Genomic DNA, 16252 nt, shown 5'->3' with positions numbered 1-16252 from the left:
TTTCGAGAAACATAGATAAGCCATATATATATATATGTCAGTGCTAGTGGGAGCACTGTAGTCATCCTTGTGTTGTACATAGATAATGTACGATTCATAAGAAACTATATTCTAACTTAGCAAGTGTAAAAGTTTGGCTTGGTGTGAGAATTGTTTCGCTATGATATACATGGGAGATACAAAACACGTACATAATAAGGATCTATGGAGATAGATCAAAGTGATTCATTGGATTAAGCCAAATTACATTGAATGTTGAGGAAACTCGACATGCAGAACTCAAAAAGGAGTTTAGGCTGGCATGACATTGAGCAATGTTAATGTCCTAGTTCGACTATTGAGCTAAAGCAAATGAGTCATGTCCCATATGCTTCTGCTATGGGATCGATCATAAATGTCATGACATGTACTAGATCTAATGACTCGTATGCCTTGAGCATGACAAGTTTGATTAGATCAATTTGGCAAGAATCAATGAATCAAGATCAAGAACATTCTTAAGTGTCCTTGGAGGACAGAAGAGATGATATTGATAGTATGGAAGAGATCATTGTAAGAGTTACATTGATGCTAAGTTCCACATTAATAAATGCAATTCCGTTCGCAGTCGGAATTCGTGCTTTTACTGAATGGTGATATATTAGCTTGAAAGAGTACCAGGTAATACACCATAGTGGATTTAACATACTTAGAGTATATTGCAGTTGGTTAAATTGCAAATTGGACAATGTGACTGAAAGAGATTCATTAGTGACATATTTGTTGAAATTCAATCATTGATGGTCCTTATGAAGTTTCTTGTGACTTTGGGTGAACTTACCTCGAGTATGGATCCCAAGTCACACGAGCTCACATGAAACATACTCAGTAAGTACCAACACATTTGATAGTGAGTCAAATGTAAAGACATCATAGTCAATGATTCATATCGAAAGATAATCTTGTCGATCCATTCCATAAGCCGGTGTCATTGACCATGTCTGACAGTCAGACAAAGTCGAGAGGCATTAGATTTGTAAATGAATTGGCTTAAACACTTTTAGTTTGGTTTGTTTTAAAACCCCGAGAACTTTAAGCGGTATAAGTTTAATTTGATTTGGCGATTATTAAGTGGTGATCTTAATATATGATGGAGTTCGGTCATTTCAATTAGCTTATCACTGCGTTCTCACTTTTGCATGTTTGGAACCCACTTCCCGATTATTAATTTACTCAAACGTCCACAGTCGGTCATACTCTTGGAAGTAAGTAGTGATTCAAGATTGTCATGAGTATTGGTGGATTGTCCATATTGATTAGACATAGCATAGTGATTGCGCTAACACTCATGAGTGCTTAATAGAGATTTAAGTATTGGACCAACCCACGCTTAGAGATTACTTCATGGATTCAGTCACGAGTAATTCTAAGACGATAATATCTTCTATTCTTCAAACCTAGATACATGTGGGGTTTTGCTCTATGATTCTGTTATGCATTGGTCTACTCCAACGCTAACCGTAACTGGTAGTTATAAAGGGTATGTCCATGTGTGACTTGATGAAAAAGACAGAAACTATGTAGTCAAAGTTTATTCGTTCCTTTTGCCTTAATAGGAGAAGCGATATCTCTGGGTCCCTCAATGATTTGGTGCTGACATTTAAAGTGCTTGGCCGAGCCCTGAATGGAATTGATGTGTTCAATTTAGTAGTCAGATGTAGTCGTCACAAATCTATATCGGGAAACATAATCTTGAATTCTTGAGATTGACCATTATCCATGTCTCGAATTCATACAGATATCATAGAACGAAGGGATAGTTGATCACTTATCTAAGGGCTGAATCTTGATTAGATCAAGAGTTCGGTAGTTGCATTGGATGGCTAACTCTCTGTTGATTATTAGAGAAATATTGGTCCATGTAAAGTTGATGACTTGTCCAAGTGGGAGACTGTTGGAATAGTGTCCAAGGTCATTAACTGTCGATCATATTTCTAATAATAGCAGAGTCCTTTTGGGTTGCCCTGAAGACCCAAATTGAGTAGAATAAATAAAGGAGAAATTGGTTTATTAATTATTATGGTTAATAATTAATTAGAAACTAATTGGAAATATATTTTGGGAATTAATTAACAGTTTAATTAATTAAAGGGTTGAATGTTCATTAATCGATAGTTGGTTAATCAAGAATGTTCCACAACCTTATGGAATTAGGGTTGGATGAAAATCACTCCATCCCACATGGGAAAGGAGTGAAATTTCGTGGTTATGCTCCCATCCCACATGGGAAGGAGTACTAAACCTAAGGAGGCATCCAAGGCTATAAATAGGGCCTTAGGGATTTTATTCCTCCTTGCACCTTGGCTTGAAGTATTCGCCAACTCTTTTTCCTCCCCCTCTTAGGTACGATTTCTAACCCCTTTGGGTTTGTGAAATTGACCCTTCTCCTAGTTATTTTATCCCACTCTTTGGTTTCATTGGGTGTGATACCATTAGAAGGATTCTGGTTTGGGTCCTTTCATCCAAGCAACTTCATGGAGGTTCAAGATCTCAAGCATGGAGATCAAAGGCTACATAAGATGTATGTTTTCTTACTTATGTTTTAGTTTTCTAGGGTTGATGTAATTAACATGAAGCCATAGATCCATAGGATGCATGTACACTTAGGTATATTGTTGTTTCGATTTTTCCGCTGCCTAGTTTTAGAGTGTATTTGATGCATAGAAAACCCAACAAATTTCGCCTGTCTTGGCGTTTATGGACACCGACGGAAATAGAATAAGGTTTTTGTCACCCTAGACTAGTTTAGTCTAGCTGTAGTGAACAACTCAGATGTGGGGTGTCATCCTCGTATAAATCTATACACAAATCCCCGCTCTCCCTCCAAGAGACTATGGTTATAACTACATGCTACGGTCGTACACTCAATAGGTGTCAACCGACACGTATCACTAGATCCTTAATCGAACTTTACGCGAAAAGAAAACATATAAAGTACACTCCAGGCCCAATGAACATGTAAGTGAACTACTAAGGCTCACTAAGCATGTAAATCATTTCAAGGCTCGTAAAGAATGAGTTTATATAACCCAAACCCAATAAATATATGTAAAAGGACAACTAAGGCCCATTTCACATGTAAGATATTTACAGGCCCAATAAGCACGCAAGGAGTATCCAAGGTCCGTCGAGCATGTAAATGGGTCATCAAGGCCCAATAAACATGTAAATAGTATTCAGGACCTAACTAGCATATAAATGGGTCACTAAGGCCCAATAAACATGAGAATGACCTAATTAGCCCGTTTGTTATTATTTTGCTAGTTTTAGCTCTATTATTTACCAAAATGACATAAAAGGCCCACTTTTTGTAAAAATGACATTCTTAGCCCATTAAGCCAAGAATTTACAGTTAAGGCCAATTTTTGGTAAAAATAACATTTCAGACCCCTTTTTAGAACAAAACTTGTATTTAAGGCTAGTTTTTGTAAAAATAACATTTTTAACTCACTTTTGTCAAAAATATCATTTTTGGCTTGATTTTTATAAAAATGTGCATTTTCGGCCCATTATAGATAATTTCATCTTTTTGGCCCAAATTTTAATATTTTCGCATCTTTAATCCCTCTTATCAAAAATTTACATTTTTGGTACAGTTTTGTTGAAAATGACATTTAAGCCCACAAAAGTCCAAAAGTTATACTTTTTGGCCCAAAGCCGTGAGAAGCCCAAATAAGGCCCATTTTTTTTGTGAAAATTTGCACTTTTGGCCCTTTAAGACCACGAATATCATAAAGCTCCATTTTTATTTAAAAATGACTCTTTTGGTCCCTCAAAACCGTGAGTCACATAAGAACCTCACTTTTTGGTTATTTTGTCAAAAATGGCCCTTTATACGATTTTGGTTAGTTTTCACACATTTTTAGCATGTTTAATCCTTTCCACCACATAGTATGTCACATATGATGGTTTAGTTTACAAACATCACCAAATATAGTAGATATTTCGAGTTTGGTAAAGATCTAACATGTTTTTATAACATAAACACAACATATAACATGAAAACACACATATGCATGCATAAACACATAGATCTACACAAAACAGCTTGTATTCTCCCCCAAAACAAAGTAAAAACCGAAAATAGGGGGTATGAACTCACTTTGCTTTGGAGATTTCGGTTTTGGAAGATAATTGGAGAGGTTTTCGGCCTTAACAAGCTTTCTTGAAGTGATTTTCGAGATCTATGAAGTTCTAAGAGCATGGATCATGAAATGAAGTGTTAAGGAGTGAAGATTATCAAAAAAATGAAGTTAAACACTTTAATGAGAGAATATCTTACCAATATGATGACCTTTGATGAGAAGTTCTTGAAGAACACACACATACACACACTCGAAATTTTTGAGAGGTAGAGGGTGGGAGGAGGTTGGAGGTTGAGAGAGAATGAGTTAGATTTGAAATGGTGAATGAGGGTGGAGAGGGAGAGTGTGGCCTAGAGATAGAGAGAGGTGGGAAAGTGAAGAGTTGACTTATGAAGAGAGTGATTTGAGGTTTGCATGGATACATGAAATCTTGCATGGATATCCACTAGGTAATGTTGAGGTGTCAAACTCTATTTTACTCTTATTTGTTTTTCTATATTGGGCCGAGAATGAGAGGGGCAAAGAAGAGAGGAGAACTTTGGGGCATATTAGCTCATGTTTGACATTATGAGGCCCAAGTTGAGAATTTTCGGCCCATTGGGCTCTTATTGAGGGTTTGCCCAAAGGTGGTAATGGGGTGGGGTTTACGGCCCAATTACCATGAGAAGATGGGTTTACGGCCCATCATAGTTCCTTAAGGTGGTTCACGGCCTATAAAGGTTCATAAGAATAAGTGAGTTATTTTAGGTCCAACATGGCCCAATTGCTATGGTTTGATGAATGTGGGCCCAACTAGAGCCCAATTGGGTTTCATTGGTCCAAAATCATCAAATAGAAGGTTTACCGGCCCATTAGGCCCAATAAGAGGATCCTAGTCCATAATAAGTTTGAACCGGGATTTTTAGAGTTTAGACCTATAGTTAAGTATATGAGATGTATTGCATTAGGTTTTGGAACTTCATTAATGAGTTTTGATTCAAATGGATGATTTTAATTAAGCATAGAGTATGATATCCGCTTAGAGTACAAGTCTTACAATAGTTGATGTTTACATGATGACAGAATTTCCTAGCTAAAATGCTAGTTGTGACATAATAAAACATGGTAAATTTCAAGAGACAACTTATCCTTATTTCTTCCATAAACACTTGTGGACATATACTTACAAGACATTGTTAAGCCCATACTAATAATTTCAAACACTCACAATAAAAACATCACTGCAAGAGTGTGGTCTAGTCACAAAACATGCTGTCTTATGCTCGCGAGCATGTTTTGTAATTCACATTGGTTAATATTTTCTTAACAATACTTCAATTCCAGTTAATCTAGGCTAAAACCACAATAACAATACCAAAAATCAAAAAGGATAAAACCTATTCGTAAAAAAAAAAAAAAAAAAATACCTCAATTCTTAGCTATTCGATGGCACAGGAAAAGTTACGGAAACGGAATCCAAAGATAAAGGAATACAGACCAACGCCGAAACCGCCATTAAAACGGTTATAAGCAATGCAATCGCCGTAAAGATCGCTCGTCCTGTAAAACAAAAAATGTGGGGTGCGCTAGGTTTTTCGTGAAGAACAAAATTCAATTTATCATGCAAAAAATCCCATTCAACCAATTAAACGATGGGTTGCAGATGCAGGCCATTGGCGTTCTTAATAAGCTTGCCATTCGCTTTGATTGCCTCAGTTTTGTCTATCATCGGCTCCATCTTCTATGTTTTTGGGTACGTTTGTATATAATGATCACCTTCTCCCTCCCCTAATCGATTTCATCTTCTGAATCTTGAATCGCATCAATCGATTAAATTTCCAAATTCATAGCAGTTTTTCATCTAGTTACGATTATTTTATATGGATTCTGTAGCGATTATTTTTTTAACGTTCCAAAATATGGATGATTATCGATCGAAATTTATCACCCTACTTTGAAATACGTTTGTTTCTTAATCAAATTCCCAAGAAAACCATATGATCTAGGGAAATCCATGGACCTGTTACAAATTCTTTTTTCTTTTAAATGTATATCTTTCAAATTATAGATTAAAAATTGTTAAAGAGTATTTATAGTTGTGCAAATGCAGGATAATATTGAGTTGCATATGCCCTTGCTGCATCTGTTGTGTTCTGCTTGCAAATCTTGCTGTAATCCTTGTGAAGCTTCCTGTAGATGTTGTCTTATGGTTTCTTGACTTCATACCTTGTTGATCATCATCATCATCATCAACAAATGCTTTACATTCCATCTTTTTTGCTTTATTGTTGTTTCCCTTTAATTTAACAGTAAGAAGTTGTTCATATACGATTTCTACTGAAATTTTGTATGATAGTTTTTCTCGATATTTGTACGAAAGCGGATTGTAGTGTAGTATCAGTGAGTATCACAATGATAGCAGAAGTACGATTTTGATAAAACTTGCGTAGTTCTTTACTAAAAAAATATATGGTAGATGTTTTGTTTTTGGATTGGGAAATAAATTAAAAGTTTTAGAGTAAATTCCATTTTTGTTGTTGGTGGGCTTCCTGCCTTTGGCCTGCTACCTTTTTGCTTTTGTTCGGCCTGTCATCTTGGTCCAATCAGGCTGTGATTCAATGAATGATGTTGGGCCACTTGGGTTTGTTTTTCTTCATCTTGATAATTTTTGTAATTACAAAAAAAAAATAATAATAATAATAACTTATCTGTTGCAATAACCAACAACATACACCTTTAACTTTTAACATCAACGAGAACTATAAACAACCACAATAAAAGCAATTTGTCAAGAACAGTACATGAACATAAAAAGTTATCATTTAAAATGATTTTAATTATTTTATTACTAAATCGTGTATATGTAATAATAACCATACTAATATTTTCTAAAATTAAAACTATTTAAATTATCAAAATATTATGAAAACCCAATTTTCCGAATTAAACTAATTTTGACCAACACCAAAATATTATGAAAACTCAATTTACTTATTTGAAGTGATTATAGTTTATTACGATTTGACATTGATAATAAGAAGTTTTAGAGTTTCGTTCCATAAAAGTAACTTGATTAGTTATTAAATAATTTGTATATTTGTACGTTCAAAAATTGATTATGTCCGCTTCTTGTGATTGAGGGTGCTCACCTAAAACGGAAATGCTTGGGAATTATGTTCCTAGTGTTGGCCATGGGCAAAAGCAACCAAATCTTGACATATACATTGGAAGGTAAAAAAAATAGAAAGTGAGGAATCATGAACATGGTTATTTTTCAAGGCTAAAGGAATGTATTGAGAAAATAGAGTGTTTACATATCATATCACATAAGACTTATTCTGTCGACATTACCGTCAAAATTATGATTCCAAATGCATGCCACAAGCTATGTTGTTAACTTTTTCTAATGAATTTGTGAACAAAGATCAGATAACAATAACAATTATAGATTTTTTTTTAAAAGTCAAAATTTCTGAGTTTGAGTACTCGGCCGAGTAGGTTGAGTTTTACAACACTTATAATAGTATAACTATATTTTACCATTGCTCGGAAAAATCTTGTATTTTCATTTGTAATAAAACTTCAAAAACCAATTACCTTGTATATGTATGCAGAGAATATGATTGAAAGGATGATTCATAATTCTTCAACATTAAGGGTATACCTGATCAAAAAACAACTATCAAGTAACTAACCACAAGAAGAATGATATCGTTAAGCAACAAGAGAAAAGTACTTGCAGGAAATGCAAATGCTCTGGTAGTCATGTGGTCACATGATATTTAATTTCAAATACCTATGATTTCCACGTTGCAATAAAATGATTGAGACGTTTTTCATGACGTATGTGTATCAAGTTACATAAATAGAGGTTGTGTATCATGTGCCACCTCCCACTGAATACGAACAACCATGTGAAGTGATGAAAATTTTACATTCACTAATAGACAAACGTCATGATGGATGTCTACAAAACCCTAATACTATCTTATCCCAAGAAGAGGGTCCGATATTCAAAAAATGCATCAGCTGCCAACAGATGAGATACAAACGTTGGACTACCCATCTATGTTTATGGTCGATCTAGCAAAATCAGTATTATAAATTAAGAGTAAGTCTAAGAAATGTTAGTCGGTCACACAGTCAACAATATTTTACGCCTTATTTGAATAACCCTTTAAATTGTATGTTTATATTGATTGCAATGTTATTTTGCATTAAAAAAACTTAAGAATGTCATGTTATTCATTTATATATGTATAATACTTCAATCAACTAAGCCCCACTCACTAGAGTACACGCTAGTGCTTCTTCCTCATAAAATCGTAAAAACATAAGTCATCAACCATGACTTTTATTCACGAGTACCACGACTCGTCTGAGACGTAACCTGAATCCTAGTGCCTAAATAATCTATCTTATTTCTTGCACGTGCACCAATGTTGGCTCCTTCTCATATTCCTTGCGCTTCAAATTTAAGTAACATGTATTAAAGTAACAAAAGAATGACTCACTTTAAGTAACTTGCATTCTATTCGAAATTCGAAAAACTTTTCCGGAATAAGCATTTTGACCTTTAAAAACCGAATCATTTTACTCTTTTTCGGTTCAACATATGAAGTATAATAAAATGACAGTCATACAAAATGTTCACTGTGTAAAAATGTTAAAAATTAAACATATTTCCGATGTCCAGAATCCAAAATATGTGTTCTTACTCATAAATGAAACCAAAATGTAACAAAACTTATATAAGTAAAAGTGATTTTAGGAAAATGTCATACAATGTTGTCATTTTTTCAGAAAAATTGTTGATATTACCATAGATTCTGTGTGAGATAAAAATATATTTTTTTCTTCAAATTTTTTATGTAAATGAAACTTTGGAATTAATATATACCTATTTATTCTATAAAAAAAACCGATTATGGAGTAGGAGTGTCCACAACGGAGAGTTCAATGAGAGAGTTGAATAAAGTGACAAACCTAGTTGTAATTCAATGGATAGATGAAACTCTACTATTACGAGATTCCATATTAACATTCAATGGATTTGGAGTTCAATAATCACTGAACATTCAATGGGAAATAGAAAGTATTTTCTAATTCTTAAGTAAATATTTACATATGTTTCATTGAACTTTATAAAGTTTAATGCATTGTAGAATAATATTGATAGAGTTATATGGAATAGACACTGATGATATGACAATCCATTGAACTCAATGAAATCTAATACCTTGTGGATGCCCTCAGTGGTCATTTCTACTATCTACATAGTATGGTGGTAACACACTCTTGAGAAAAAACCAAATATTGTTTTCATTTTAAGATGCAAAAAATTCTCTCTTTTGTGGGATTTATCATTTAGGTTTTATTTGATGCTACAATTTTTAGCTTATTTCACTACAAAAAAATAAGTCATTTAGTAGCATACAAAAAGTATCACTAAAAACCCAAAAAAGTCATTACATGTTTCTCAGATGATCAACGACACACATAATAAGTGTCAATAGAAACGCTATCACTAAAACCCTTTAGTGACATTTTTTGTGTTCGCCGTTGCAATTTTTAATCTTTTAGTGATACTTTTTTATGTGTTAGAGTAGAAGAAAAGTTTTTTGTGGCACATATTTTATTTAAACGAGATTTTATAATTTAGGCTACTTATATCTACATACTTTTTTCTATAGTATAAATAAAATAATTAATTAAATTTCAGCACGCAGAAAAAAAAAATTTCATTGTTTTTCATCGATATTCTTAAATTTTTTTGTATCAAATATCTAAGTAAATGATAAAATACGTCTAATTGTGGAACCAAATATATGCAAAACGTTAAGTAATGAAAAAAAACAAAGACATGCTTGGTATTATAAACTGTGTTGTCTCATACTCTATAATCAATACTATCAATTTTCTTATCCAAAAACAAATAAAGACAATTTAAAATACAGTTAAATAAGACATAGTTTAGAAAATAAATAATACACCAATGAGGCCAAATAAACTATGTCTATAAGAACAAACGGAAGACAAAAGCACATAAAATTGATTACCATCTTCATGATGACATTCAAAATATGATCTCTGCTTGACTGGATTAGAGTTACACGAAACGGCAGAAGTGACATCTGAAATAAATTAATGAAAACATAGGTCACTACTAGTTTGCTATAATGTCATTGTTCAAAGAGAATTACCAAAGTATCCACCTTACTATATATATATATATATATATATATATATATATATATATATATATATATATATATATATATATATATATATATATATATATATATATATATATATACACACGTACCTTCTACTATGAATGACACAAAGTAACGCATTTAAGAAGATATATAGGTGCACCAAAAAGATTATTCATAAGGGAAACAATGGTATATGTCAAAAACTAGTCATTATTGATGAAAAAGTTGGTCTCATTAAAAATATGATAATGGACTAATTTGCATGTATATTTTTTTCGCTCATATGGTAATTGAAAAGAACAATACAATGATAGATAAAATATGTACGTGTATGTTCATATTGCTAAGAAGTCCAGACAAGTTTGCACTTGGGATACGTTCTTGGATGATATTCACGTTCACCATAGTTTTTAGTCGTTCAACACTTGATCTGTAGAACAAGAAACAACCTTGTCTTTTATGGTCGACATCCTTCCAACGCATTGAATATACCTTTTTTTTAGGACCGTTAACTGTAGGGTAGTCATCATTTGAAAAATCATCTACAGATGATTGGGTACTTGAGGAGTCGCTTACAATGGCTTGTAAGGAAGCTTGCATAATAGCAACATACAAGACACATGAGTTACAATGATTAAAAAACATGTGTAGTTAATGTCTAGGGAAGTCATTACCATAACTTGAGCAACTTTCTCATTCATGATATTTCCATTTTTACGAGTGTGGTTTTTTACATATATTTTTCCTAGTGTTGGGTATACACCATTTTTCAATTACTACAACAAGATTTAATTATGATGATCGAAATCAGGTGTTTTGATAATTCATATTGGAAGAGTATGGCTTTTTCTTCCCTTGCTGATTCTGAGGACAGAATCCTTTTAAGCGGTGGATAATTGTAACATCATGTTTTTGGGGATAGAAGTTTTGAGCATTTTGGTAAAAATAAAAGTTTCTTTATTTTAAAATAAAATAAATTGAAATGAAATAAATAAATAGATATAGAAGTAAATAATTTTTATTAATAACCCTCATAAACATTATTGGTAAGTCATAAATAAATTATGATAGAGTTTGGGCGTCAAAAGAAAACTTTTAAGGTTCAGGGGTCCATGTTTGAACCAAAAACGGACCAAATAAGTGTCCCGGACTAGGTATGCTAAATTTATGATGGGGAATGGCATATTATAGACAAAAGATAAATTTTTTAATTGAGTTCTAGCCAAGTTAGGCACCAAATATGAAAGGAATTTTGCGTGGGGACCAAAAATGTAAATCTGGAAATTTTAGAGGAAGAGCCTAGCGCCCCGCGCTTTTGATGCCGTGTAGGCATATCAGTGTTTTTTTTTGTCTTTCTCCCATTCTCCTTTCACTTGTTCCCCTCTTGGTCCAACCTTCCTCTCACCTCTATAATTGATTTTTCCCTCTTAAATCATGGTGTTTTGGTGATTGAAATTGCTTGATGAATCCTTTCTCAAACCTTTTGAATAATCTTGCATCTAAGGTATATTTCTTCCATGTTTCCCTAAATTTGAATTAGGGTTCATGTTGAAGTAAAATCCAAATTTTTTTCTCTATTGGTGATGTTTATATAAAATTAATGTTGTAGTTTCTTTCCTTAATCCATCTCCAAGCTCCAACCAAAAAATGGTTGTGAGATTTATGAGATTGGAGTTATATTGATGAGTTTTCTTAACCATCAATGGTGAAATCCGAGTTTATGCTTAAATTGAGTGATTATTGAAAGATTTTCGATGTAGTTTAACTCCTTGATCTATCTTCAAACTCCAACTAACAACTAGTTAGGAGATTTGTGAGTTTGAATATGATTTGGTGGGTTTCTAATCCCTAGATCTTCAAATCCAAATTTGAAGCTTCAAGTAATTATATGAGCTTAAGTTTATGGTTAGATGGTACATTTTCATTTAATCAATGATCTATTTGTGAACCTTTTGGCTTATGGTGAGATTACATGATGTTTGAATCAAATCTTAGTTCCAATGGTGTTAATTTAGGTATTTTCCTTTCTAGGATTTATTGATTCAAGTTATTGGTTCCATGCAATGATATAAGCTTGGATTTGTGATTAGATTGCTTATGTCCTTTTAAACCCATGATCCATTTGTTAATTCATAACTAATGGTGAGATTTGTAGAGTTTGATTCAAGTTTAGCTTCATGTAATGAATTGAGTATTTCCAAACCCAAACTGTTCTAGATCAAGATTTATGGTTTCAAAAAATGATTTAAGTTGATATTATGTTAGATTATGTGTTTCCATTCCAATCTATGATCCATTGGCAATCCTTGTCTCATGGTGAGATTATAAAATATTGAATGAAACTTTACTTTAATTCTGGATTTCAACTTTGATGATTATGGAACCATGTTCCATACTTGAATTCCTACTTTAAACGTATCATCTTGTCTAGTTTTGGTATTCAAGAATTCTTTGAGGAATTTGGAATTAATAAGCTTATTTGGTGTCTTAATTAGTGTTCAAATGAATTCTAAATGTTCAATGAAATATTGTGTTTTGGTATTAAGTTATATTCCATGTTTAAAGCTTTCATAACATCTTTATTTCCTCATGAAGTGGTTTTGGTGTGTTTATTGTAAGTATGGAATCAAGGAATTTTCCTTTTAAAGCAACTCCTTTATTTTTTGGACTTTTTATCCTCTTTAACGATTAAAATAATTTTTATAAAATGTAGACGTTTTAAGGTGATATCAAGGATATGAACCAATTGGTGACCCTTCCTTCTGCTCTTTGGAAGTATTTTATCCCATGTTAATTTCCTTGAGTCATTTGAGTTGTTTTGGAGTGTTATTGGGAGTTGGTTGGCTAAATGTAAAATAATCCTTAAATCCGGTTTGTTCCATTTTTATGATTGTGATCTTTTGTGTAGATTCTAGATCACCCTTTGGTCCCTTTTGGCATCCTAAATTCACCTTAGATAAATTTAGAGTATTTGAGCTTAGAATGCATAGAATGGTATTTTGGTCATTTGACACCTTGTAATGATATTAGGCGGTTGATTGGGAGGTTTTGGAGTTGGAAGTGTCATAGCTTGAGATTAGAAGATCTTTGGTGACTGCAAGCTTAGGACTTCTGGTGAGTACACATACCTTGGAACAATTGTCCTCAAAATAAGTATTCTACTTGTGTTTTCGCTTTTGTGCTATGTTATACATATGTATATTATTTAAAAATATATGTTTCTTTTTCTCGTTATGATAGTTTATTTTCGGGTACGTACTTTTGAACTAAGGACATGCTTTGAGAAATAGATTTATTTGTGTGTGTATGTGGGTGGGTGGATGGGTGGGTTGGGGGGGGGGTTACTCATTTTCTATTATTATTGGTACAATTTCCCTTTTTGGTTTTCTTGTGAAATATAAGGAGTACACATCCTTTATTGTCGATTTTGTGGTTTGGAAACTATTGTTGGGGTTTTTATTCAAAAATGATTCATAAACACAAAGATAACAACAAAAGACTTTAAATTTGAAAAAAATAAAACTGGTTTTATTCCCACCAAAATATCATTTTGCAAGAACTTAGAAAGATTAAACATAACCAAAGAAGAAGAAAATGACACAACCTTTGAAGACTTTGGTTCCTTTTGGCAATTAGGAAGTTGATGAAGATGGCTTTCAACTCCAAGGAAAAAGATTTCTAGAAATATCCACCAACATTTAGCCAACTTGATAAGATGTTAGTCTTCATCTTGTAATAAAAGAATCTCTTAAGCCTTTAAGAACAAAACAAAGCTTTTGTTCTAAAGGAGAGTTCAAGTAAAGTATCAAATGCTTCCTACTTTGATCTTAACACTTTAAGAGACAAAAACTAGAGAGAACATGGAGATGGGAAGTCCACAATTTCGTGGTTTTTGGCTAGTAAAATAAGAGATACATGAAATCCTTTTAATCATCTTAATCCAAATCCTTACCCATTGAGTCTTGATGCTTTAATACATCATGAATCTAGCAACAAAAAGCTACAAGTGTAAGAACACGACTTTATGATTAAATAAATGCAAGCATGTCTTCTTTTCCTATATGGTCTCCTTGAAGATTTTATAAAAAGAAGAAGCTAGTTTTTCTATAAAAACTCTTCTAATTTTTATAACTTATAAAACATATAAATCCACATAATAGAAAACCCCCTTTTGGTCCAAAAAGATGTACATGGCATAATAAATCATACATTATTATATATTATGATATATTTCGATACTTAGCATTGAAAATTAATTTTTCCATGAAATAAATAATTTCCAATTAATCACAAGATATATATTTATTTATCAAGAATAAAATTCTTATAAATAATATATTTGCATCAAGTTGCTGTTAGTGTGACCATTTAGGATCATATATTATCTAGTAATATCATTCTATAATGACTTTTGGACATATAGATATTTCACTCTCCTACTTACACAAGACTCGTCATAGATTGATATAGACAGTGGTGAACATCTAGCAACATTTCAATGCCCCCAGTAATATATGACTTAGTGTCATTCTATCAACATCAATTCCTAAAATCTTAATGCCCCAATTGATGTATAAGGTAAGTTTATTAGTTATCCCTTTGTCACAGACATCCTGTTGAACATGAGACTTGGATCGCATCAATCTCATTTGGAGTTTAACTTCGGGTAACACGCGTTAGAGGTCTAGCTCTCACATATAAGAGGAACAAATCCTATCTTGACTACATAAGCCCCCTACATAGTTCACACCATACTTGAAAACGGCTTTATAACTACCCGGTTAAGGATCAACATTTGACCATATCTAAGCACAACACTCCCTACAGTTAAGTCTCACTATGTATCTTAGGTTTTAAGGATACAAAGATAGTACCTTTTAATCAAGTATCACTCATAACTGCGATCTATGAGTTGATCTTGATACGGGTCCATTCAATACTAGTTCTCTGACAAGTATCTATGAAACTTGGTTACAACCACTTGCTTACGTTCATCAAGTGAGAGTCAACCAATCCAATTCATATTAGTCTTACTTCATAATTGCTCCCGTCATCCTGACCAACTATGAAATTTTTGAATAAAAATATTATTAATGGATTAAACATGTTAATATAGAACACAACAAGTATTGATGTGATGATCATATCCCAATATATCAAAACAATATAATAGTTGTTGTCTTAATGTTCCAATATCCAAATACAAAATTCAAATCAAAATCTCATTTCTTGAATAATAAAGTCCTATAGCTAAAGTGTGATCACTCATACTTAGCTTAAAGGGAAGGACTTTATTAATGGGTCCGACTAAATTTAATTTGTGTGAATTGTACGAATACTATCATCTCTATATTTGACTTTACTCTTAGTATAGTTATATCTTGGAGAATATGATTGGTGTTCTTGACATAGATTCTCTTAGCTTGATTAAGTATACTTTCGAAGTCACAAAGATTTCTATGTGATCCTTGAATGGCAGAAATCAACATAATTTTTCAATGAAATCATTCATCCAAGGATTTCAACTTTTGAAGTAGTAATGTATTCTTATTTAGTAGATTGTGAAATTATGTTTTTAATGGACCTCATTCCTACAAAACTTATTCTTCATTCCATAATGAAGTTAGAATCGAATTATAACTCATAATTATATCAATCTGTTTTGAAGTTAGCATCTTGTGTAGCTCTTTACATGAAGATCTTATTCAAAACCGATTATCTCATATACATTCTCTTAGTTCTTCTTAAGTACTCTTAGAATGTTCTTAAAGTCATCCAATGACTTAACCACGTATTCAATTGGTATCTCATGATATGTTCATAGCATAATCATTAGTCATGTGCATAATATTACCTTAATGGTTGATTCATTTGCCAAGCAAATTGTAACACCCATAAAAATCATGCCAAATTTAAAACTTTTTACAACGT

At 32.5% G+C, this 16252-nt stretch overlaps 1 protein-coding gene across 1 annotated transcript in view; it reads left to right on the top strand.

The window, feature by feature from the left end:
- The window catches only part of LOC145113417 (uncharacterized), a 29982-nt gene extending 23538 nt beyond the window's left edge, over window positions 1-6444 (top strand). Inside the window, exons 3-6 of the mRNA XM_079049512.1 lie at window positions 5543-5679; window positions 5767-5856; window positions 6214-6312; window positions 6414-6444. Coding sequence (XP_078905638.1) covers window positions 5543-5679; window positions 5767-5856; window positions 6214-6312; window positions 6414-6444 — 357 coding nt within the window. The remainder of the gene's footprint in view (window positions 1-5542; window positions 5680-5766; window positions 5857-6213; window positions 6313-6413) is intronic.
- Window positions 6445-16252: the final 9808 nt, after the last annotated feature.

The sequence above is a fragment of the Lactuca virosa genome, chromosome 5 (genome assembly GCF_052849685.1).
Source record: "Lactuca virosa cultivar CGN04683 chromosome 5, Lactuca_virosa_CGN04683_v6, whole genome shotgun sequence".
NCBI lineage: Eukaryota > Viridiplantae > Streptophyta > Magnoliopsida > Asterales > Asteraceae > Lactuca > Lactuca virosa.
This window is presented reverse-complemented; position numbering and strand designations above follow the sequence as displayed.